The following is a 25,227-nucleotide window of genomic DNA, read 5'->3' as shown; positions in this document are numbered from 1 at the left end:
AGTGTGATTTTCAGACCAACAATGTTGGGCAACGGAAGATTTCTGTGTTTCCTTTTTTCAAACATATGCCTCATGTTCCTTAATGTGAAATTTTAAGGCTCTCTTAGTTTGGCCAATGTAAATTAAACCACACTGGCAAGGATTCTTGTAAATACCCCAGGAATTCATATCCGGAATGGGGTCCTTGAGTTTGGAACTCGGAATTTCATTAATGGGAGAATAAACGACCCGAAAGTTAAATTTCTGCAAAATACATGCAACTTTATAGCTAATTGATGGAAAGAAGGGAAACAACAATAAAAGCGGTTATGTTGCATATAAGTTGCTGCTTAATAACCCATTTAGTTATGATGCTAATTAATTGGAAAATGTAATACCATCAAATATATTTATACAGTATCAGTTAAAATATTTTTATTCTAAAATTTATTAATTTTAACAAAAGATATTTGGCACTTTATAAATATACTGCAGTTTCATACAATAAAAGTGATAAACCATATTTACATTTTTAATGAGTGTAATGAGAAGCACCAGATTAAAAAGTCAAAGTTTGAATATAATGAGACAAAATATAATACATGCATAATGACAAACATACAATATATTTTACATATGCAGATATACGCATTATACCTTACATGCATATTTATTCACTTTTTACATATGCATGTAAAAAGTCAGTATTCTGTTTTATATAATAAAGCACAAAATGTCTAACACTTCTCCTCTATACATAAAATCGGCAGAAAGCAGAAGTAAGACTTCTGTGACAGTTTTTCTGCTTAGACACTTTGTTTTATGAAGGATGAGAATATTCTCTTCCATACATTAAAATCAGCAGAAATGAGATTTTAGAGAAAAAACATATATTGCAATGTGTTGTTTATTTTTACTATAAATTAGGCACATGGCTTTATAGCAACATTCATCCAAGCAAAATAGTAATCAAATTTAGATTTTAAAAAATTTCACTGATAAAAATAATTTCATTTACTCATTTATCAATTTTTTTCATATATTTGAAGTGAAATGATTGATTTATAAAAATAGCACACTTAGCTGAAAAAATAAGCTATTGCTAACAGTATTTGCTATTGTTAACAATGTTATGCAGTGAATGAAATACATAAATATGTAATATCATATTAGCACAGAATTAGAAATCTATATGCTATAAAAATAATAATCCCAAGTTTATTTATGGCATTCGTGGTTTGGGATATCTTAAAATTTATAAAAAATTCAGATTAAAAGCATTATATACTTGCAATTTTGTTTTAAAATTATGAAGTATTTTAGCATACAATAATAATTTCTTTAATTTTAATTTCTTTACTTTGATAAAACTAAATAGAGTATCAAATCAAACTATATCCTTTTAAAAAAATAACTCAAAATTGACATCTTATTTCAAAGCCACATTTTGAAACGTTTTTAAGACAATAATAGTATTTAGTTGATCATTAAAATAAAAATTTTCTTTCATAATTCACAAAGAAATTTAACAATCTTATTATTAATTTTAGAGAAAATTAAAGATTAATGAATAATAAACATGTTACTTGATACTTTTAACAGTCAATTTAAATGAATATTTTTCTTTTATTCCTAAGCAGATACCTATAAAAATCACTCGATAAAAAGACTGCTTTAAGTATAGAAACAGAAATATATCTAAATATTGTGGAATATAATTTATATTTAGGTACAAATACAATGCAGATCAAAGAACAGCTGCCATTTCAGTTGTTTCTTACTATACCTTCAATAAATACTGGGTAAAGAAATTTGAAAAGCATTTAAATAGTTATTATGACAGTACTTTTAGAACGGCATTTAATAAATGCTGCGAAGTTACTTGAACATGCACCAGTACTTTAAAGAGGAAGATACGCTATTTTATGTCAGATTATTTTTTTCTATTAAAAAAAAAAATATTAAGTCAGTTTCAAATTCCTCATTCTCTTGTGTGAATTCACAAGTGGCTGAGATTTGAACATGAAATTTACACAACTAAAATAATAATTATTTAAACATGTCACATAGTAATAGAAAGAATAAAATATTTACATGTATAAAGGAAAACTGCAGCATACGTTACTCAGTTAGAAAAAGGTGAAAGTCTTTTGCATGTATAGTAATAATATGATTGTAAAATGAAATTTTAAAGGAAGATAAATAAATAAATTAAAAAAAAAAAAAGCATGTTTATGTGTGAGGCTACTTCTAAAATGAATATGTTTACTGAATCATCATCTCAATATGGCTTTTAACAGCAAAATATTAGTTTTAAATGCAGCTCATTAATATTCTAATAAATGCAAAATAAAGATAATTTCAGCATATTACCTGTACCTCATACATAAACATACATATTATCAGATCATCTACCATAAAGATGTACATAGTATATTAAATACAATGTTATTAAGATTATGAAAATCCTCTTCTACTTTAGGGCTGACATAAAACTGCTTTTTTCTCTCTTTTTTTTTTTTTTCTCTTTTTTTTTTTTTTTATAAATTTTAAGACTATCAATTTAAAGCATCTACCAAATCAATGTTTTAATCAATAATAATCTAATAAAGCATGTTTAAACATTATAACACTTCATATGATACATATCTTTATAATTCTTACTTCATGTAAGAATAATAATTCCATGATATACTACTAAAACAAGCTTCTGTTATCCCATGTTATATTGAGTTTTATTCACATATGCTCACAGTTTTCTTTTATGAAAAAAAAGTAAGTGTAAATTAGTACATACGCATTAAGATTTTAAACATTATCTTACAGAAAAATTTAAGCAAGCAGAACTTTAAAAAGCTTCGCAATTTCTTACACATGAATTACCTAGTATTGCGATTATAAAATTCTTTCTCTTTAAAAAAAAGACAGCTTTTTATAGTCTTCAAATAAAATCTAAATACCCTCAGTGAAAGAAGCTAAATCATGATTCACAATACTATCCACTTGTTTCATTGTTTGAAGTGGCACGCTGCAGCTGGCAGTCCTCTTTATTTACATCTGCAATGTTACTGTTACTTTCATAAGGAGGTGGTGGAATGCCAATGGAATTTTCTGTATAAGGAGGTGGTTTTGGTCTACTATCAGCAACTTGATATCCAGAGCCAGGGACATAATTCACACGTACCAAATAGTCAGGTAGTTGTGAATCTCTCTCATACTGATCAGAGTTGAAATTTTCTCTTTCATGCAGAAAGTTCCCATTGTTTAACAACAATCCAGCCTAACAAATTAAAATTACATAAAGCAGTCAATTTTGTCTTGAAGAAGCTTGACACAAATAATCAATATAATTAGATCGCTAAATGGTCAATTTATGTGAAATATTATTTTATTCCTAATTTATTATTGAAAGCAATTTTTCTTATAATTAAACATTCTTCAGACCCCAGATTAAAAATATATATATATATATATATATATATATATAAAATTTTGTCTACTTTTAGAAAAAGTCAGGACTATCATAATTTCCAGAAGAAACATTGCTGCATTTATGTGTTTAAAACTTGCAGGAGGTGCAGCATTTCTACTGCTTACATGCATCTAAAAAATATTTCATAAGATGTAAATCACTTGGATCACCCAGTTGCTTTCTGTGAACTTTACTGTGTTTATATTTTTTCCCCAAGGTCCTTTGTGCCTTATTCCTCCTAAACAAGATCTCGGAACAAATACATTCTGACCTCACTCAAATCAGTCTTCACATTGGTTTGATTAGCCTATATTCTCTGTTCCTTGATGAATCTTCCAAAACTTATCATCTCTCCTCCCCTTCCCTTTCCACCGCAAATCTACTGCGGTTCTTTCCAAACACGGGTGCAACTCCCACCTGAATTGTAATAATGAACTTGACACATTCTTTCTACCCCCTTTAGCACATATTCATTCTTCTTGGCATTCTGCCAGCTACAGATCTCATCAACTTAGGTACAAGTACTTGTTAAATAGTTTTTAAGTGAAAAGGAAGCAGAAATTTTTTGAAAATGGCACCTAAATGACATAGAAGCTATATTGCTAATTTTATGTTTAGTGTAATTTTCCATGGTGGACAGACTGGAAATAGAGCAGTATTGAATATGAGTACAAATAGAACAATATTGAAATTGAATATGAATAAAGGGATATTGAAACTGAATATGAATAGAGCAATACTGAGCAAGAATATGAAGTGCTCAAGCGATGCACTTGATATTGGAGAACTGGAAATATGCCACAACATAAATGAGCCAAAAGAAGTGGTACTTCAGCCAAATCTAGAAGATGCAGAAAGTTCCCATTGTTTAACAACAATCCAGCCTAACAAATTAAAATTACATAAAGCAGTCAATTTTGTCTTGAAGAAGCTTGACACAAATAATCAATATAATTAGATCGCTAAATGGTCAATTTATGTGAAATATTATTTTATTCCTAATTTATTATTGAAAGCAATTTTTCTTATAATTAAACATTCTTCAGACCCCAGATTAAAAAAAAAAAAATATATATATATATATATATATATATATATATAAAATTTTGTCTACTTTTAGAAAAAGTCAGGACTATCATAATTTCCAGAAGAAACATTGCTGCATTTATGTGTTTAAAACTTGCAGGAGGTGCAGCATTTCTACTGCTTACATGCATCTAAAAAATATTTCATAAGATGTAAATCACTTGGATCACCCAGTTGCTTTGTGTGAACTTTACTGTGTTTATATTTTTTCCCCAAGGTCCTTTGTGCCTTATTCCTCCTAAACAAGATCTCGGAACAAATACATTCTGACCTCACTCAAATCAGTCTTCACATTGGTTTGATTAGCCTATATTCTCTGTTTCTTGATGAATCTTCCAAAACTTATCATCTCTCCTCCCCTTCCCTTTCCACCGCAAATCTACTGCGGTTCTTTCCAAACACGGGTGCAACTCCCACCTGAATTGTAATAATGAACCTGACACATTCTTTCTACCCCCTTTAGCACATATTCATTCTTCTTGGCATTCTGCCAGCTACAGATCTCATCAACTTAGGTACAAGTACTTGTTAAATAGTTTTTAAGTGAAAAGGAAGCAGAAATTTTTTGAAAATGGCACCTAAATGACATAGAAGCTATATTGCTAATTTTATGTTTAGTGTAATTTTCCATGGTGGACAGACTGGAAATAGAGCAGTATTGAATATGAGTACAAATAGAACAATATTGAAATTGAATATGAATAAAGGGATATTGAAACTGAATATGAATAGAGCAATACTGAGCAAGAATATGAAGTGCTCAAGCGATGCACTTGATATTGGAGAACTGGAAATATGCCACAACATAAATGAGCCAAAAGAAGTGGTACTTCAGCCAAATCTAGAAGATGCAGAAAGTTCCCATTGTTTAACAACAATCCAGCCTAACAAATTAAAATTACATAAAGCAGTCAATTTTGTCTTGAAGAAGCTTGACACAAATAATCAATATAATTAGATCGCTAAATGGTCAATTTATGTGAAATATTATTTTATTCCTAATTTATTATTGAAAGCAATTTTTCTTATAATTAAACATTCTTCAGACCCCAGATTAAAAAATATATATATATATATATATATATATATATAATTTTGTCTACTTTTAGAAAAAGTCAGGACTATCATAATTTCCAGAAGAAACATTGCTGCATTTATGTGTTTAAAACTTGCAGGAGGTGCAGCATTTCTACTGCTTACATGCATCTAAAAAATATTTCATAAGATGTAAATCACTTGGATCACCCAGTTGCTTTGTGTGAACTTTACTGTGTTTATATTTTTTCCCCAAGGTCCTTTGTGCCTTATTCCTCCTAAACAAGATCTCGGAACAAATACATTCTGACCTCACTCAAATCAGTCTTCACATTGGTTTGATTAGCCTATATTCTCTGTTTCTTGATGAATCTTCCAAAACTTATCATCTCTCCTCCCCTTCCCTTTCCACCGCAAATCTACTGCGGTTCTTTCCAAACACGGGTGCAACTCCCACCTGAATTGTAATAATGAACTTGACACATTCTTTCTACCCCCTTTAGCACATATTCATTCTTCTTGGCATTCTGCCAGCTACAGATCTCATCAACTTAGGTACAAGTACTTGTTAAATAGTTTTTAAGTGAAAAGGAAGCAGAAATTTTTTGAAAATGGCACCTAAATGACATAGAAGCTATATTGCTAATTTTATGTTTAGTGTAATTTTCCATGGTGGACAGACTGGAAATAGAGCAGTATTGAATATGAGTACAAATAGAACAATATTGAAATTGAATATGAATAAAGGGATATTGAAACTGAATATGAATAGAGCAATACTGAGCAAGAATATGAAGTGCTCAAGCGATGCACTTGATATTGGAGAACTGGAAATATGCCACAACATAAATGAGCCAAAAGAAGTGGTACTTCAGCCAAATCTAGAAGATGCAGAAAGTTCCCATTGTTTAACAACAATCCAGCCTAACAAATTAAAATTACATAAAGCAGTCAATTTTGTCTTGAAGAAGCTTGACACAAATAATCAATATAATTAGATCGCTAAATGGTCAATTTATGTGAAATATTATTTTATTCCTAATTTATTATTGAAAGCAATTTTTCTTATAATTAAACATTCTTCAGACCCCAGATTAAAAAAAAAAATATATATATATATATATATATATATAAAATTTTGTCTACTTTTAGAAAAAGTCAGGACTATCATAATTTCCAGAAGAAACATTGCTGCATTTATGTGTTTAAAACTTGCAGGAGGTGCAGCATTTCTACTGCTTACATGCATCTAAAAAATATTTCATAAGATGTAAATCACTTGGATCACCCAGTTGCTTTGTGTGAACTTTACTGTGTTTATATTTTTTCCCCAAGGTCCTTTGTGCCTTATTCCTCCTAAACAAGATCTCGGAACAAATACATTCTGACCTCACTCAAATCAGTCTTCACATTGGTTTGATTAGCCTATATTCTCTGTTCCTTGATGAATCTTCCAAAACTTATCATCTCTCCTCCCCTTCCCTTTCCACCGCAAATCTACTGCGGTTCTTTCCAAACACGGGTGCAACTCCCACCTGAATTGTAATAATGAACTTGACACATTCTTTCTACCCCCTTTAGCACATATTCATTCTTCTTGGCATTCTGCCAGCTACAGATCTCATCAACTTAGGTACAAGTACTTGTTAAATAGTTTTTAAGTGAAAAGGAAGCAGAAATTTTTTGAAAATGGCACCTAAATGACATAGAAGCTATATTGCTAATTTTATGTTTAGTGTAATTTTCCATGGTGGACAGACTGGAAATAGAGCAGTATTGAATATGAGTACAAATAGAACAATATTGAAATTGAATATGAATAAAGGGATATTGAAACTGAATATGAATAGAGCAATACTGAGCAAGAATATGAAGTGCTCAAGCGATGCACTTGATATTGGAGAACTGGAAATATGCCACAACATAAATGAGCCAAAAGAAGTGGTACTTCAGCCAAATCTAGAAGATGCAGAAAGTTCCCATTGTTTAACAACAATCCAGCCTAACAAATTAAAATTACATAAAGCAGTCAATTTTGTCTTGAAGAAGCTTGACACAAATAATCAATATAATTAGATCGCTAAATGGTCAATTTATGTGAAATATTATTTTATTCCTAATTTATTATTGAAAGCAATTTTTCTTATAATTAAACATTCTTCAGACCCCAGATTAAAAAAAAAAAATATATATATATATATATATATATATAAAATTTTGTCTACTTTTAGAAAAAGTCAGGACTATCATAATTTCCAGAAGAAACATTGCTGCATTTATGTGTTTAAAACTTGCAGGAGGTGCAGCATTTCTACTGCTTACATGCATCTAAAAAATATTTCATAAGATGTAAATCACTTGGATCACCCAGTTGCTTTCTGTGAACTTTACTGTGTTTATATTTTTTCCCCAAGGTCCTTTGTGCCTTATTCCTCCTAAACAAGATCTCGGAACAAATACATTCTGACCTCACTCAAATCAGTCTTCACATTGGTTTGATTAGCCTATATTCTCTGTTTCTTGATGAATCTTCCAAAACTTATCATCTCTCCTCCCCTTCCCTTTCCACCGCAAATCTACTGCGGTTCTTTCCAAACACGGGTGCAACTCCCACCTGAATTGTAATAATGAACTTGACACATTCTTTCTACCCCCTTTAGCACATATTCATTCTTCTTGGCATTCTGCCAGCTACAGATCTCATCAACTTAGGTACAAGTACTTGTTAAATAGTTTTTAAGTGAAAAGGAAGCAGAAATTTTTTGAAAATGGCACCTAAATGACATAGAAGCTATATTGCTAATTTTATGTTTAGTGTAATTTTCCATGGTGGACAGACTGGAAATAGAGCAGTATTGAATATGAGTACAAATAGAACAATATTGAAATTGAATATGAATAAAGGGATATTGAAACTGAATATGAATAGAGCAATACTGAGCAAGAATATGAAGTGCTCAAGCGATGCACTTGATATTGGAGAACTGGAAATATGCCACAACATAAATGAGCCAAAAGAAGTGGTACTTCAGCCAAATCTAGAAGATGCAGAAAGTTCCCATTGTTTAACAACAATCCAGCCTAACAAATTAAAATTACATAAAGCAGTCAATTTTGTCTTGAAGAAGCTTGACACAAATAATCAATATAATTAGATCGCTAAATGGTCAATTTATGTGAAATATTATTTTATTCCTAATTTATTATTGAAAGCAATTTTTCTTATAATTAAACATTCTTCAGACCCCAGATTAAAAAAAAAAATATATATATATATATATATATATATATATAAAATTTTGTCTACTTTTAGAAAAAGTCAGGACTATCATAATTTCCAGAAGAAACATTGCTGCATTTATGTGTTTAAAACTTGCAGGAGGTGCAGCATTTCTACTGCTTACATGCATCTAAAAAATATTTCATAAGATGTAAATCACTTGGATCACCCAGTTGCTTTGTGTGAACTTTACTGTGTTTATATTTTTTCCCCAAGGTCCTTTGTGCCTTATTCCTCCTAAACAAGATCTCGGAACAAATACATTCTGACCTCACTCAAATCAGTCTTCACATTGGTTTGATTAGCCTATATTCTCTGTTTCTTGATGAATCTTCCAAAACTTATCATCTCTCCTCCCCTTCCCTTTCCACCGCAAATCTACTGCGGTTCTTTCCAAACACGGGTGCAACTCCCACCTGAATTGTAATAATGAACCTGACACATTCTTTCTACCCCCTTTAGCACATATTCATTCTTCTTGGCATTCTGCCAGCTACAGATCTCATCAACTTAGGTACAAGTACTTGTTAAATAGTTTTTAAGTGAAAAGGAAGCAGAAATTTTTTGAAAATGGCACCTAAATGACATAGAAGCTATATTGCTAATTTTATGTTTAGTGTAATTTTCCATGGTGGACAGACTGGAAATAGAGCAGTATTGAATATGAGTACAAATAGAACAATATTGAAATTGAATATGAATAAAGGGATATTGAAACTGAATATGAATAGAGCAATACTGAGCAAGAATATGAAGTGCTCAAGCGATGCACTTGATATTGGAGAACTGGAAATATGCCACAACATAAATGAGCCAAAAGAAGTGGTACTTCAGCCAAATCTAGAAGATGCAGAAAGTTCCCATTGTTTAACAACAATCCAGCCTAACAAATTAAAATTACATAAAGCAGTCAATTTTGTCTTGAAGAAGCTTGACACAAATAATCAATATAATTAGATCGCTAAATGGTCAATTTATGTGAAATATTATTTTATTCCTAATTTATTATTGAAAGCAATTTTTCTTATAATTAAACATTCTTCAGACCCCAGATTAAAAAATATATATATATATATATATATATATATATAATTTTGTCTACTTTTAGAAAAAGTCAGGACTATCATAATTTCCAGAAGAAACATTGCTGCATTTATGTGTTTAAAACTTGCAGGAGGTGCAGCATTTCTACTGCTTACATGCATCTAAAAAATATTTCATAAGATGTAAATCACTTGGATCACCCAGTTGCTTTGTGTGAACTTTACTGTGTTTATATTTTTTCCCCAAGGTCCTTTGTGCCTTATTCCTCCTAAACAAGATCTCGGAACAAATACATTCTGACCTCACTCAAATCAGTCTTCACATTGGTTTGATTAGCCTATATTCTCTGTTTCTTGATGAATCTTCCAAAACTTATCATCTCTCCTCCCCTTCCCTTTCCACCGCAAATCTACTGCGGTTCTTTCCAAACACGGGTGCAACTCCCACCTGAATTGTAATAATGAACTTGACACATTCTTTCTACCCCCTTTAGCACATATTCATTCTTCTTGGCATTCTGCCAGCTACAGATCTCATCAACTTAGGTACAAGTACTTGTTAAATAGTTTTTAAGTGAAAAGGAAGCAGAAATTTTTTGAAAATGGCACCTAAATGACATAGAAGCTATATTGCTAATTTTATGTTTAGTGTAATTTTCCATGGTGGACAGACTGGAAATAGAGCAGTATTGAATATGAGTACAAATAGAACAATATTGAAATTGAATATGAATAAAGGGATATTGAAACTGAATATGAATAGAGCAATACTGAGCAAGAATATGAAGTGCTCAAGCGATGCACTTGATATTGGAGAACTGGAAATATGCCACAACATAAATGAGCCAAAAGAAGTGGTACTTCAGCCAAATCTAGAAGATGCAGAAAGTTCCCATTGTTTAACAACAATCCAGCCTAACAAATTAAAATTACATAAAGCAGTCAATTTTGTCTTGAAGAAGCTTGACACAAATAATCAATATAATTAGATCGCTAAATGGTCAATTTATGTGAAATATTATTTTATTCCTAATTTATTATTGAAAGCAATTTTTCTTATAATTAAACATTCTTCAGACCCCAGATTAAAAAAAAAAATATATATATATATATATATATATATAAAATTTTGTCTACTTTTAGAAAAAGTCAGGACTATCATAATTTCCAGAAGAAACATTGCTGCATTTATGTGTTTAAAACTTGCAGGAGGTGCAGCATTTCTACTGCTTACATGCATCTAAAAAATATTTCATAAGATGTAAATCACTTGGATCACCCAGTTGCTTTCTGTGAACTTTACTGTGTTTATATTTTTTCCCCAAGGTCCTTTGTGCCTTATTCCTCCTAAACAAGATCTCGGAACAAATACATTCTGACCTCACTCAAATCAGTCTTCACATTGGTTTGATTAGCCTATATTCTCTGTTTCTTGATGAATCTTCCAAAACTTATCATCTCTCCTCCCCTTCCCTTTCCACCGCAAATCTACTGCGGTTCTTTCCAAACACGGGTGCAACTCCCACCTGAATTGTAATAATGAACTTGACACATTCTTTCTACCCCCTTTAGCACATATTCATTCTTCTTGGCATTCTGCCAGCTACAGATCTCATCAACTTAGGTACAAGTACTTGTTAAATAGTTTTTAAGTGAAAAGGAAGCAGAAATTTTTTGAAAATGGCACCTAAATGACATAGAAGCTATATTGCTAATTTTATGTTTAGTGTAATTTTCCATGGTGGACAGACTGGAAATAGAGCAGTATTGAATATGAGTACAAATAGAACAATATTGAAATTGAATATGAATAAAGGGATATTGAAACTGAATATGAATAGAGCAATACTGAGCAAGAATATGAAGTGCTCAAGCGATGCACTTGATATTGGAGAACTGGAAATATGCCACAACATAAATGAGCCAAAAGAAGTGGTACTTCAGCCAAATCTAGAAGATGCAGAAAGTTCCCATTGTTTAACAACAATCCAGCCTAACAAATTAAAATTACATAAAGCAGTCAATTTTGTCTTGAAGAAGCTTGACACAAATAATCAATATAATTAGATCGCTAAATGGTCAATTTATGTGAAATATTATTTTATTCCTAATTTATTATTGAAAGCAATTTTTCTTATAATTAAACATTCTTCAGACCCCAGATTAAAAAAATATATATATATATATATATATATATATATAAAATTTTGTCTACTTTTAGAAAAAGTCAGGACTATCATAATTTCCAGAAGAAACATTGCTGCATTTATGTGTTTAAAACTTGCAGGAGGTGCAGCATTTCTACTGCTTACATGCATCTAAAAAATATTTCATAAGATGTAAATCACTTGGATCACCCAGTTGCTTTCTGTGAACTTTACTGTGTTTATATTTTTTCCCCAAGGTCCTTTGTGCCTTATTCCTCCTAAACAAGATCTCGGAACAAATACATTCTGACCTCACTCAAATCAGTCTTCACATTGGTTTGATTAGCCTATATTCTCTGTTTCTTGATGAATCTTCCAAAACTTATCATCTCTCCTCCCCTTCCCTTTCCACCGCAAATCTACTGCGGTTCTTTCCAAACACGGGTGCAACTCCCACCTGAATTGTAATAATGAACTTGACACATTCTTTCTACCCCCTTTAGCACATATTCATTCTTCTTGGCATTCTGCCAGCTACAGATCTCATCAACTTAGGTACAAGTACTTGTTAAATAGTTTTTAAGTGAAAAGGAAGCAGAAATTTTTTGAAAATGGCACCTAAATGACATAGAAGCTATATTGCTAATTTTATGTTTAGTGTAATTTTCCATGGTGGACAGACTGGAAATAGAGCAGTATTGAATATGAGTACAAATAGAACAATATTGAAATTGAATATGAATAAAGGGATATTGAAACTGAATATGAATAGAGCAATACTGAGCAAGAATATGAAGTGCTCAAGCGATGCACTTGATATTGGAGAACTGGAAATATGCCACAACATAAATGAGCCAAAAGAAGTGGTACTTCAGCCAAATCTAGAAGATGCAGAAAGTTCCCATTGTTTAACAACAATCCAGCCTAACAAATTAAAATTACATAAAGCAGTCAATTTTGTCTTGAAGAAGCTTGACACAAATAATCAATATAATTAGATCGCTAAATGGTCAATTTATGTGAAATATTATTTTATTCCTAATTTATTATTGAAAGCAATTTTTCTTATAATTAAACATTCTTCAGACCCCAGATTAAAAAAAAAAAAAAATATATATATATATATATATATATATATAAAATTTTGTCTACTTTTAGAAAAAGTCAGGACTATCATAATTTCCAGAAGAAACATTGCTGCATTTATGTGTTTAAAACTTGCAGGAGGTGCAGCATTTCTACTGCTTACATGCATCTAAAAAATATTTCATAAGATGTAAATCACTTGGATCACCCAGTTGCTTTGTGTGAACTTTACTGTGTTTATATTTTTTCCCCAAGGTCCTTTGTGCCTTATTCCTCCTAAACAAGATCTCGGAACAAATACATTCTGACCTCACTCAAATCAGTCTTCACATTGGTTTGATTAGCCTATATTCTCTGTTCCTTGATGAATCTTCCAAAACTTATCATCTCTCCTCCCCTTCCCTTTCCACCGCAAATCTACTGCGGTTCTTTCCAAACACGGGTGCAACTCCCACCTGAATTGTAATAATGAACTTGACACATTCTTTCTACCCCCTTTAGCACATATTCATTCTTCTTGGCATTCTGCCAGCTACAGATCTCATCAACTTAGGTACAAGTACTTGTTAAATAGTTTTTAAGTGAAAAGGAAGCAGAAATTTTTTGAAAATGGCACCTAAATGACATAGAAGCTATATTGCTAATTTTATGTTTAGTGTAATTTTCCATGGTGGACAGACTGGAAATAGAGCAGTATTGAATATGAGTACAAATAGAACAATATTGAAATTGAATATGAATAAAGGGATATTGAAACTGAATATGAATAGAGCAATACTGAGCAAGAATATGAAGTGCTCAAGCGATGCACTTGATATTGGAGAACTGGAAATATGCCACAACATAAATGAGCCAAAAGAAGTGGTACTTCAGCCAAATCTAGAAGATGCAGAAAGTTCCCATTGTTTAACAACAATCCAGCCTAACAAATTAAAATTACATAAAGCAGTCAATTTTGTCTTGAAGAAGCTTGACACAAATAATCAATATAATTAGATCGCTAAATGGTCAATTTATGTGAAATATTATTTTATTCCTAATTTATTATTGAAAGCAATTTTTCTTATAATTAAACATTCTTCAGACCCCAGATTAAAAAAAAATATATATATATATATATATATATATATAAAATTTTGTCTACTTTTAGAAAAAGTCAGGACTATCATAATTTCCAGAAGAAACATTGCTGCATTTATGTGTTTAAAACTTGCAGGAGGTGCAGCATTTCTACTGCTTACATGCATCTAAAAAATATTTCATAAGATGTAAATCACTTGGATCACCCAGTTGCTTTCTGTGAACTTTACTGTGTTTATATTTTTTCCCCAAGGTCCTTTGTGCCTTATTCCTCCTAAACAAGATCTCGGAACAAATACATTCTGACCTCACTCAAATCAGTCTTCACATTGGTTTGATTAGCCTATATTCTCTGTTTCTTGATGAATCTTCCAAAACTTATCATCTCTCCTCCCCTTCCCTTTCCACCGCAAATCTACTGCGGTTCTTTCCAAACACGGGTGCAACTCCCACCTGAATTGTAATAATGAACTTGACACATTCTTTCTACCCCCTTTAGCACATATTCATTCTTCTTGGCATTCTGCCAGCTACAGATCTCATCAACTTAGGTACAAGTACTTGTTAAATAGTTTTTAAGTGAAAAGGAAGCAGAAATTTTTTGAAAATGGCACCTAAATGACATAGAAGCTATATTGCTAATTTTATGTTTAGTGTAATTTTCCATGGTGGACAGACTGGAAATAGAGCAGTATTGAATATGAGTACAAATAGAACAATATTGAAATTGAATATGAATAAAGGGATATTGAAACTGAATATGAATAGAGCAATACTGAGCAAGAATATGAAGTGCTCAAGCGATGCACTTGATATTGGAGAACTGGAAATATGCCACAACATAAATGAGCCAAAAGAAGTGGTACTTCAGCCAAATCTAGAAGATGCAGAAAGTTCCCATTGTTTAACAACAATCCAGCCTAACAAATTAAAATTACATAAAGCAGTCAATTTTGTCTTGAAGAAGCTTGACACAAATAATCAATATAATTAGATCGCTAAATGGTCAATTTATGTGAAATATTATTTTATTCCTAATTTATTATTGAAAGCAATTTTTCTTATAATTAAACATTCTTCAGACCCCAGATTAAAAAAAAAAATATATATATATATATATATATATATATATATATAAAATTTTGTCTACTTTTAGAAAAAGTCAGGACTATCATAATTTCCAGAAGAAACATTGCTGCATTTATGTGTTTAAAACTTGCAGGAGGTGCAGCATTTCTACTGCTTACATGCATCTAAAAAATATTTCATAAGATGTAAATCACTTGGATCACCCAGTTGCTTTGTGTGAACTTTACTGTGTTTATATTTTTTCCCCAAGGTCCTTTGTGCCTTATTCCTCCTAAACAAGATCTCGGAACAAATACATTCTGACCTCACTCAAATCAGTCTTCACATTGGTTTGATTAGCCTATATTCTCTGTTTCTTGATGAATCTTCCAAAACTTATCATCTCTCCTCCCCTTCCCTTTCCACCGCAAATCTACTGCGGTTCTTTCCAAACACGGGTGCAACTCCCACCTGAATTGTAATAATGAACCTGACACATTCTTTCTACCCCCTTTAGCACATATTCATTCTTCTTGGCATTCTGCCAGCTACAGATCTCATCAACTTAGGTACAAGTACTTGTTAAATAGTTTTTAAGTGAAAAGGAAGCAGAAATTTTTTGAAAATGGCACCTAAATGACATAGAAGCTATATTGCTAATTTTATGTTTAGTGTAATTTTCCATGGTGGACAGACTGGAAATAGAGCAGTATTGAATATGAGTACAAATAGAACAATATTGAAATTGAATATGAATAAAGGGATATTGAAACTGAATATGAATAGAGCAATACTGAGCAAGAATATGAAGTGCTCAAGCGATGCACTTGATATTGGAGAACTGGAAATATGCCACAACATAAATGAGCCAAAAGAAGTGGTACTTCAGCCAAATCTAGAAGATGCAGAAAGTTCCCATTGTTTAACAACAATCCAGCCTAACAAATTAAAATTACATAAAGCAGTCAATTTTGTCTTGAAGAAGCTTGACACAAATAATCAATATAATTAGATCGCTAAATGGTCAATTTATGTGAAATATTATTTTATTCCTAATTTATTATTGAAAGCAATTTTTCTTATAATTAAACATTCTTCAGACCCCAGATTAAAAAAAAAATATATATATATATATATATATATATAATTTTGTCTACTTTTAGAAAAAGTCAGGACTATCATAATTTCCAGAAGAAACATTGCTGCATTTATGTGTTTAAAACTTGCAGGAGGTGCAGCATTTCTACTGCTTACATGCATCTAAAAAATATTTCATAAGATGTAAATCACTTGGATCACCCAGTTGCTTTGTGTGAACTTTACTGTGTTTATATTTTTTCCCCAAGGTCCTTTGTGCCTTATTCCTCCTAAACAAGATCTCGGAACAAATACATTCTGACCTCACTCAAATCAGTCTTCACATTGGTTTGATTAGCCTATATTCTCTGTTTCTTGATGAATCTTCCAAAACTTATCATCTCTCCTCCCCTTCCCTTTCCACCGCAAATCTACTGCGGTTCTTTCCAAACACGGGTGCAACTCCCACCTGAATTGTAATAATGAACTTGACACATTCTTTCTACCCCCTTTAGCACATATTCATTCTTCTTGGCATTCTGCCAGCTACAGATCTCATCAACTTAGGTACAAGTACTTGTTAAATAGTTTTTAAGTGAAAAGGAAGCAGAAATTTTTTGAAAATGGCACCTAAATGACATAGAAGCTATATTGCTAATTTTATGTTTAGTGTAATTTTCCATGGTGGACAGACTGGAAATAGAGCAGTATTGAATATGAGTACAAATAGAACAATATTGAAATTGAATATGAATAAAGGGATATTGAAACTGAATATGAATAGAGCAATACTGAGCAAGAATATGAAGTGCTCAAGCGATGCACTTGATATTGGAGAACTGGAAATATGCCACAACATAAATGAGCCAAAAGAAGTGGTACTTCAGCCAAATCTAGAAGATGCAGAAAGTTCCCATTGTTTAACAACAATCCAGCCTAACAAATTAAAATTACATAAAGCAGTCAATTTTGTCTTGAAGAAGCTTGACACAAATAATCAATATAATTAGATCGCTAAATGGTCAATTTATGTGAAATATTATTTTATTCCTAATTTATTATTGAAAGCAATTTTTCAAATATGACAAAATAGATAAAGAAACAACAAGGAAAGGGAATGACAATTTCGACTGTAAAAATTCACTTATAAGCAAAACTTATGGTACTAAAAATGAGTACAAATAACTTCAAAGGAAGGCCTTGCTGGTGCAGAAGATTTACAACAAAAACAACAAAATTCTGCGCATACCAGAAGAACAATAAGGCAACAATTACCAAGGGACTGGTAGAATTTAATAATAATAACAATAATAATAATAAAAACTTTTTTCCAGTATATGACAGATAATATCAACAAGCAAAAAAATTTTTTTATCACAGATAATAAATATGGATGAAACAATATTAACATGTTGAATGCCATGCGCATTTTACGTGGTTTGCCCATGGCGCCAACATGAATTCAATTTTTTATTATTCGATGCATTCTATGTTGAAATATTATCTACAGAAGGTAAGGTGAGTTATGTAATTGTGTTTAATGCATTTTTCCTGGTGAGAGTCACCGCTCACCCCCCGAGGGGTTGCAGACCATTTTTGCGATTTATTATTTAAATTTTTGCTATCTATTACTCTTCAAAACATTATAGTAACAATGGTTATTATTTCAAAATTTATCTGTATCGATACTTGCTCTTAATTATATAATTTTACTGTTGGTCACTTTGCCGGTCACCGGTGGTCCTGACGGCGCTGTAGCCGAGTGCCAGCCACCGGCGACTTCCACAGTAGTAAACGCGTTAATATTTGATTCTTCTGCAAACAGAACTGATGATGAAATTTGTGCAAAACTGTATCCATGCTTATGATGGAGAATTAACTTCATGTGTGAAGTTATTTGTGTCACAAATGGTGACAAGCTAAAACTATTCTAAATTTTTAAATGGAAAACTATTCTATAAAAGGAGATTTTCCTAAAAACAATTATTTGCAGAAGTGAGAACAAATGAATGTGCAAAACAAGCATGAATGGCAATAAAAAGTTCAGTAGTGTCACACAGGATCTTTTTCCCAACCAAAATGATTGTTGATAATGGATTCCATGTATTCTCATTTATTTGATTCAGTGAAAAACATATATAAAAAATTGCCTACAACCATTAGATTTGTCAGTTAATAAATTCTTCAAAGCTGAAGTTTGAAAGCAGTGGGAATATTGGATGAGTGACGGATTACACACTTATACCAAAAGCAGCAAAACTCATTGAGCATCTTATGAAGATGTTGTAAAATGGGTAGGAAGTGCATGAATTTGTTGAAAATATCGTTAATAACATCAGGATTCAAAGAAGTTGATATCATATGTCCATATAAAGGGACTGTAAAGCAAAAGGATGGATATGGTGACAATTTATTTTTGAGTTATGGTTTTATTTCATGTATATTTCTTAACCAATATGCCACATATTACATTAGAATATGCCGCATTTTACTTTCTTAAATATAACTGATAAATATTCTATTAATTTTAAGTTTAATAATTTAAAATGCTTTTTTTTTTAAAGTTAAGTTAGAGCATTTTGTCATTACACTGGTAAAAGGTCATACGTGCTATTTTTGAAAGTTTTTAATACTTTGTAAAATAACACAGTGGTTTTAGCAATCTTTAATGTAACATAAAATAGCTGCAAAATAATCTTACCCCATGTCTTGAAGTGATAGCTGCACGGAATTCATTTTCAGAAACCCTAGACCACCTATGAAGCTGCTCGGTACGTTCTGAACAAATACGATATGCCAGAAATAAAGCTGCAGTTGAAATCACAATCACAACAGCAGCACAGATTGCTACAACATGCAATATGGAACAGCCTATTCCAAAATTAGGGACTATATGACAATCAACTGATGGAGGGCATGGCAATGCTACTGAATCTGTTAATTAAAAAAGGAGAAAAAGTTAAATCAGGTGAAGAAATAGAATACTTTTGTATTAAGAAATTACAGAATATTTCAAGGAAAAATTATTGAACAGCACTGAAAAAGAAATTCTACTTCATTTTTTTTTTTAAATTAAAAATTTTAGATGAATCAACAGCTATTAATATGACATTATATTGGGTTGATACAATTTCTGACTACTAAACTGTTTCAGCACCAGGTACTAGATATAACAAAGGATTAAAATTCCAAAATTTATTTTGAACTTAACTTTTATGTTTTATAAATTGTTAAAATGTTGATTATATAATGAATATTTTAACATTTTTTTTCTTACTATAAGCACATGAAGTTTACTGGCATTATTTATATATATATATTTAATTTACAGAATGTCTGTAATACGAATTTTGATAATCAGAACTAACATGATTATGCTAGGTTAGGTTATATGAACATGGACAAAATGCCTAAGGAGAGGGACACCATCGTGGAAGACTTTCTGAAAGAAACTGGCTTGTATTTCAGTTATCAATGGCAGAAAACCATGAAAAACACCTTTGTAGTTAGCCTGTTTACCTGGGCTGAACCCATGTTGAATTACAATATTCAGCAATCAGAACTAAACACGAATATTTAGCTTAAATTTAAGACAAAATAAGAAACCCATCAAAATATGCTAGCACTTGTAAGCTCCTCATCTCAAAAAGTTAAAACTGATATTTTAATTTGGATAACTGAAGGCTGGTTGTAATATCTGAGGATTTCTATCTCTAGTTATTACACAAGGAAGGAATGCATCTCCTGGAAATTCAATGAGTATGTACACCAAGGAATTTTCAGACAAGTAGGTAAATTCCCAGGAACACAATTGACAGATTTGGGATTTCCAGCACCTTTCCGAACAGCCCATTTATAATCACAAGCCATGTTCAATCATCTTTTATTTCAAAGGATTAATAAATAATTTTAATGACTCGATAAGAGTAATTAACATATTCTTTTCAATAAAACCTTTCAATCACTAACAGTAATATGATTAAATTTACTTGTAACAATACAAACTTTTTCATTCTCTAATTTTACATAACAATAAATGAGATTTCAATTTCAAGTACTGATTTAATATTAGATTCCCCCCCCCCGATTCATACTGAAAGTGATTTCACTATATGCATGAATAATTATTTTCATATCAGCTATTCTGTGCTTACATTGCTTGGCAAATTTACATGAAATCGAAACTTGTCTTTCACTAAATTACGTACTTTCCTAATGATCCAACAATTATGTACTTTACCTTATGATGTCCAGAATATAAAACATCAGAATTAACATATTAAAGATTTTGAATATCTCATCACTTCTTGAAAGGATAATCACACTTTTATAAGAATTAAACAGATAATTTAACTTGACTTTCTTTTTGTTCTGTAATATAGGTATTAAGTTATAACAGAAAAACAGATACATAAAATAATAATTAAAGCATATCAGAAATAAGAATAAGTAACTAAAAATGAAAACAATGCAAAAGATTCCAAAGTTTACGTTGTACTATAAAAACTAGATTTTAAGCTTACCAGTGTATTCCTCAAAATGATAGAGACCTGTCAGAGTAATTAAAGGGAGAAAAATGCTTAAATATGATACCTTGACAAATAAACCATTTTTGCAAAAGAAAATACTATCTTAATATATTTTTGAAACAACTGTTTTGATATACATATATATATATGGAACTTTTAATCATCATCCCAGAAATTTTAAAAAATACGATGCAGATATTATGTGATAAAAATACTTGATTATCAGTTCATAGGTACATATATATACACACTATTATTCATTAATATAATAGTGTGTATATATATGTACCTATGAACAGCCCTTCAGCTGGAAGTGATCAGATCTATAAAATGATGTATAAAGAAATGGATCACACCCAATTCTATACTTTTTGCACATAAATACAATCAATTACAATTATACATATGGGGATTTGTATTTGGATGTAGTTATCAACATGAAAGAATGTTTTCAAAAATGAAGTGTGCAGAGTCGTAGTACAGTTCACTATTAAGAGATGACTATTTGCAAACAACATTAATAGGAAGTACTAACTTCAAACTCATGTATGACGAAATATTATCTCAGGGGAAAAAAGCAGTTACAACACTGTATTTGTACAAAATTTAACTTGCTCTAGAATATGTTTATTAAGAAAGGGAAATATTTCCTTGTTCTCAAGTGTCAGAAAAATGTATATAAATATTACATAAGACTATCATTTCGTATAAAAACTTTTCTGAACCTTTTCCCGGCCTTTTTCCCTGGCTGAGTCTAATGTTTTAGACCTGACCATTTCCAAAAAAAGTTTGCCCAACCCTTATTCTAACAGCATATTTTGTGCAGATGAAAAGTGAAGCAGAATTTGGCCTATAAATAGAATTACAAAAATTTTCATCAAGGAATCAAAAAAGAAAGAAAGTAAAAAAATAAAGTTTTCCATTAATGTCAATCTAAAAAACAAATAGGATGATGTTAGGTTGTTATTGCTTGAAAATCAATGTTTTGATTATGAAATAACATTATTTCCCAAAATGTAAATTTACATGAAAATTTTTTACGGCACTTTAAAACAAAATCATAGCTTTTTGTTTATAAGAAATCACTGCCTTTCAAAAGATATGTATAACAAAATAAATGCCTTTTTATACATTTTAAACAAGCAGCATAAATAATATAACCTTCGTCAAGCACCTCACGACAACAGGGCATCAAATAGCTTATGGAACAATTACTGCTCACAGTGGGATCACAACAAAATTCCTGAGGGATGCAACGTCCATCACATAAAATCTTTCCATGACAAGGATTTGGTCCTGTAAAATAATAGCACATTCTAATTCATACAAGCATGCAAATTGATGGACAAAGTATCATAGTATGTGATATTCTCAATTTAAATATAAAAATATAAATTTTCACTAATACACTGCTTAACAAAATTACAGCAGCAAGTGATTTAATAAAAATCGACAAGTGCTGAAAAATACACAGCACAGTATAAAAAAAATATTTTTGAATGGGAAAAGAAAACAAAGTATCCAAAAGGTGTAAAATCATATCTTAATGTAAAGAAAAGTAAATTTAACAGGAAACACACATGTTGCCATAAAAAATTTACTTCTACCTGTAACTCTTGGAGGAGGGGAGAAAAAAGTCATGAAATTTATCAACAGTCTAGAAAGGTACGTGACCACTTCAAATGTGCAACAAAGCTAACATTGGATTAATGAGGTTCTGAGTGATTTTCCCTCACTCTTCAAGATGGCCATTTTGGAAACTGAAGGCTAATCAATGGAGACCGTGTCTAGCAGCAACATGTCTTCCCACAGTGTCTCAAGCATATTCTAAGGAATTCAAATCTGAGAAGCATGCCAAACATTACATATGCTCCACTGTTTCTCCTTCAAACATCCATTTTACAAGGTGTGTTGGATTAAGTCTACGATTACTATGCATAATAAAAAGAGCTGAATCACCCTACAACCACAATATTAGACATGCTCCAAGGATATAAGAATTTCATCCCTATATATTTTAGCAGTCAGGGATCCATTTGCAATGATCTGCAAATCAATATACTCACCTAAACTTATCCTTGCCCAAATAAGCATTCTGTCTCCAGCAAAACTTGATCTTCCTTTGACCTGTGCTACACTGTATTGGTTGTCGAACATAGACTTGTCAAAGAAGGCAGCTTGGTTGCACTTAGCAGGTTCTCAGTTACAGTATTTTTCAGTACATTTTCCTGAAGACTCATGGTATTGGGAAACCATTGGGACACAAACAATAGGCCTACCATATACATGCATCTGTGAATTGTTTATGCTCATGCCTTTTTCCAATTGCTGTCAAAGTTGTTTCTGCAGCTGGATGGTAGATTGACTCCAGTTCCAAAGGACTGCTATTGACAAATAATAATCATCATTCAGAGGTAGCAACCAGAACTTCTTCAACTCAGTAATTTCAACAAGGACCTCTATAAATACTTTTTGTCTTTTGGAAACAAATCCACAAGCATGCAGTTCCTATGGCTTGTCACATGGTACTTCATAAAAAATTGTGTTAAGTCAGCATACTAAAACAAGACAGACATAAAAAACTGCTTCTTCCTTGAAAAGAGGAATACAGTTCCAAAAGAATATCCCCTTTTTACGATTTTTTTAATAGTGTTAATTTGCATTTTGAATTTATTTTTACAGCTGTCTTTTCATTGCACAGTGGAATTTTTTAACAAAAAATTTCAATCAACAGCTTTAATAAAATTTCATAATTTCACAAGACACTCTTCTAATTTTTTTGACTTTGTGTAGATGGAATAACTTGTGTATGAAACAAATTACTGGAGACAGAAAATAAAATTACACCAAAACGAGCTTTAGTGCATGGTTTACACAAAAAATATTGCCAACTTAAAGCATTTCTAGATATTTCCTGCTTAAAGAGTTTTGCAATTTATATCATTACCATGGCAGGACTAAATCACTAGCGCTATTCATAACACCATATACTTCTATCAGAAAGAGGGTCAATTTGAATGCCTAGCAGGCATCAGACCACATAACACCATATAGTATCTATCCATGAAGTGCTGTAAAGTAAATTAGCAGATCCGTTGAGTAAATTTTATACTAATTACAACAAGTCAGCATAATAATTACTGACAGATACAAAGCATATAATTCCCATGAGTAAGTAGTTAGATATCAACATAAAACTTCTATAACCTATCACTACTTCTTGCCTAACTGAAATGTTGACAAGTGATTTATCTAAACTAACAAATCTCACTTCAGCAGTCAATATTCACTTCACAGACGGTTTAACTATGAATCTTGGTTAGCAAGATAGAAAATGAATACCTGCCCAAATATGTTATATTAACCGTGAAACTGCACAAAGAAAGCATGTCTAGGACTGCTTTTATAACTTAAACTAAAAATTCTAATGGTAATGAACCTTAATACTGTAGGTATACTAATTTGCTTCAACTGCAAAATTCATAGATATTCAATCTTTCCATAATTGTAATCACTCAGTGATCACAATTACGAAGAGTTTTTATATTAAGGCAGTAATAATTTTAAATTTCACTCTTCTCAAAAAGCTCTTTTTTGTCCCATTTAGGAAAATGCATACTATTTTTTATATATCATTATTTAGAGAAGTTATGAAGTTATTAAATTTAAATTGCATCTACAGATTTTTTGGTGGATGAGTTAAATATAGGACATACCCAATTCCTAAATTAAAAATAATTTTAAAGAACTTACCACATAATTTGACGGATTCATCATAACCACTTGAACAATCCACATAGCCATCACAAACATAACGTTTTGAAATGCATATGCCTCCTCCACAATCAAAAAATCGTTTTACACATTTTTCTGTTAATGCAATAAAATTATTTTATACCAGATATAAAATCAAAATCAGAACTTTTTTTTAAAATGAATAATACATAATGCATCTACTAAGTTTTAGGACTTTTTTTAAAAAGAAATTCCATTGAACCTGACAAATGTTAACTGACAGCATTTATTCCTATGACATCTCAACTTGTTTCTTAGAGAAAATTCTATATAGTCTGAGACAGAACATTTGCTATCACAGATTCAAAAACTGAGCAAAGAATAGAAATGTCTTCATGTAAAGCGGGAAAATCAGCAGTGGGGATATTTTTAAATGTGGTGTCAAACATAAGAACTAGCATTAACACCATTCCAATATTTTGCATACATTGTGAAATTGTCTGTACCATCCAATATGATGGTACAGACAATTTCACAATGGATGCAAAAATGATGATTGCCCTTTGCAGTCTCAAACAAATGAGAAAATAAAATTTTTTTATAACTGTTG

At 31.2% G+C, this 25,227-nt stretch overlaps 1 protein-coding gene across 5 annotated transcripts in view; it reads right to left on the bottom strand.

Annotated features, from left to right (window-relative positions):
* Positions 1-399: 399 nt before the first annotated feature.
* LOC118185446 (uncharacterized) overlaps positions 400-25,227 on the bottom strand; it is a 46,070-nt gene continuing 21,242 nt past the window's right edge. For 3 of the 5 annotated variants that reach the window (XM_085814509.1, XM_085814510.1, XM_085814511.1), the window contains exons 5-9: positions 24,636-24,752; positions 22,044-22,178; positions 20,877-20,903; positions 19,055-19,287; positions 400-3,259 (exon numbers count right to left, since the gene is read on the bottom strand). In XM_085814509.1, the coding sequence (XP_085670635.1) occupies positions 2,975-3,259; positions 19,055-19,287; positions 20,877-20,903; positions 22,044-22,178; positions 24,636-24,752 (797 nt within the window). In that variant the 3' untranslated portion in view covers positions 400-2,974. Of the gene's footprint in view, positions 3,260-16,502; positions 17,290-19,054; positions 19,288-20,876; positions 20,904-22,043; positions 22,179-24,635; positions 24,753-25,227 lie in introns of those variants that run through there. The other 2 variants (XM_085814512.1, XM_085814513.1) reach the window with 2 other exon arrangements.

The sequence above is a fragment of the Stegodyphus dumicola genome, chromosome 4, assembly GCF_044657685.1.
Source record: "Stegodyphus dumicola isolate Sdum_Otavi_A_Nest chromosome 4, ASM4465768v1".
NCBI lineage: Eukaryota > Metazoa > Arthropoda > Arachnida > Araneae > Eresidae > Stegodyphus > Stegodyphus dumicola.
This window is presented reverse-complemented; position numbering and strand designations above follow the sequence as displayed.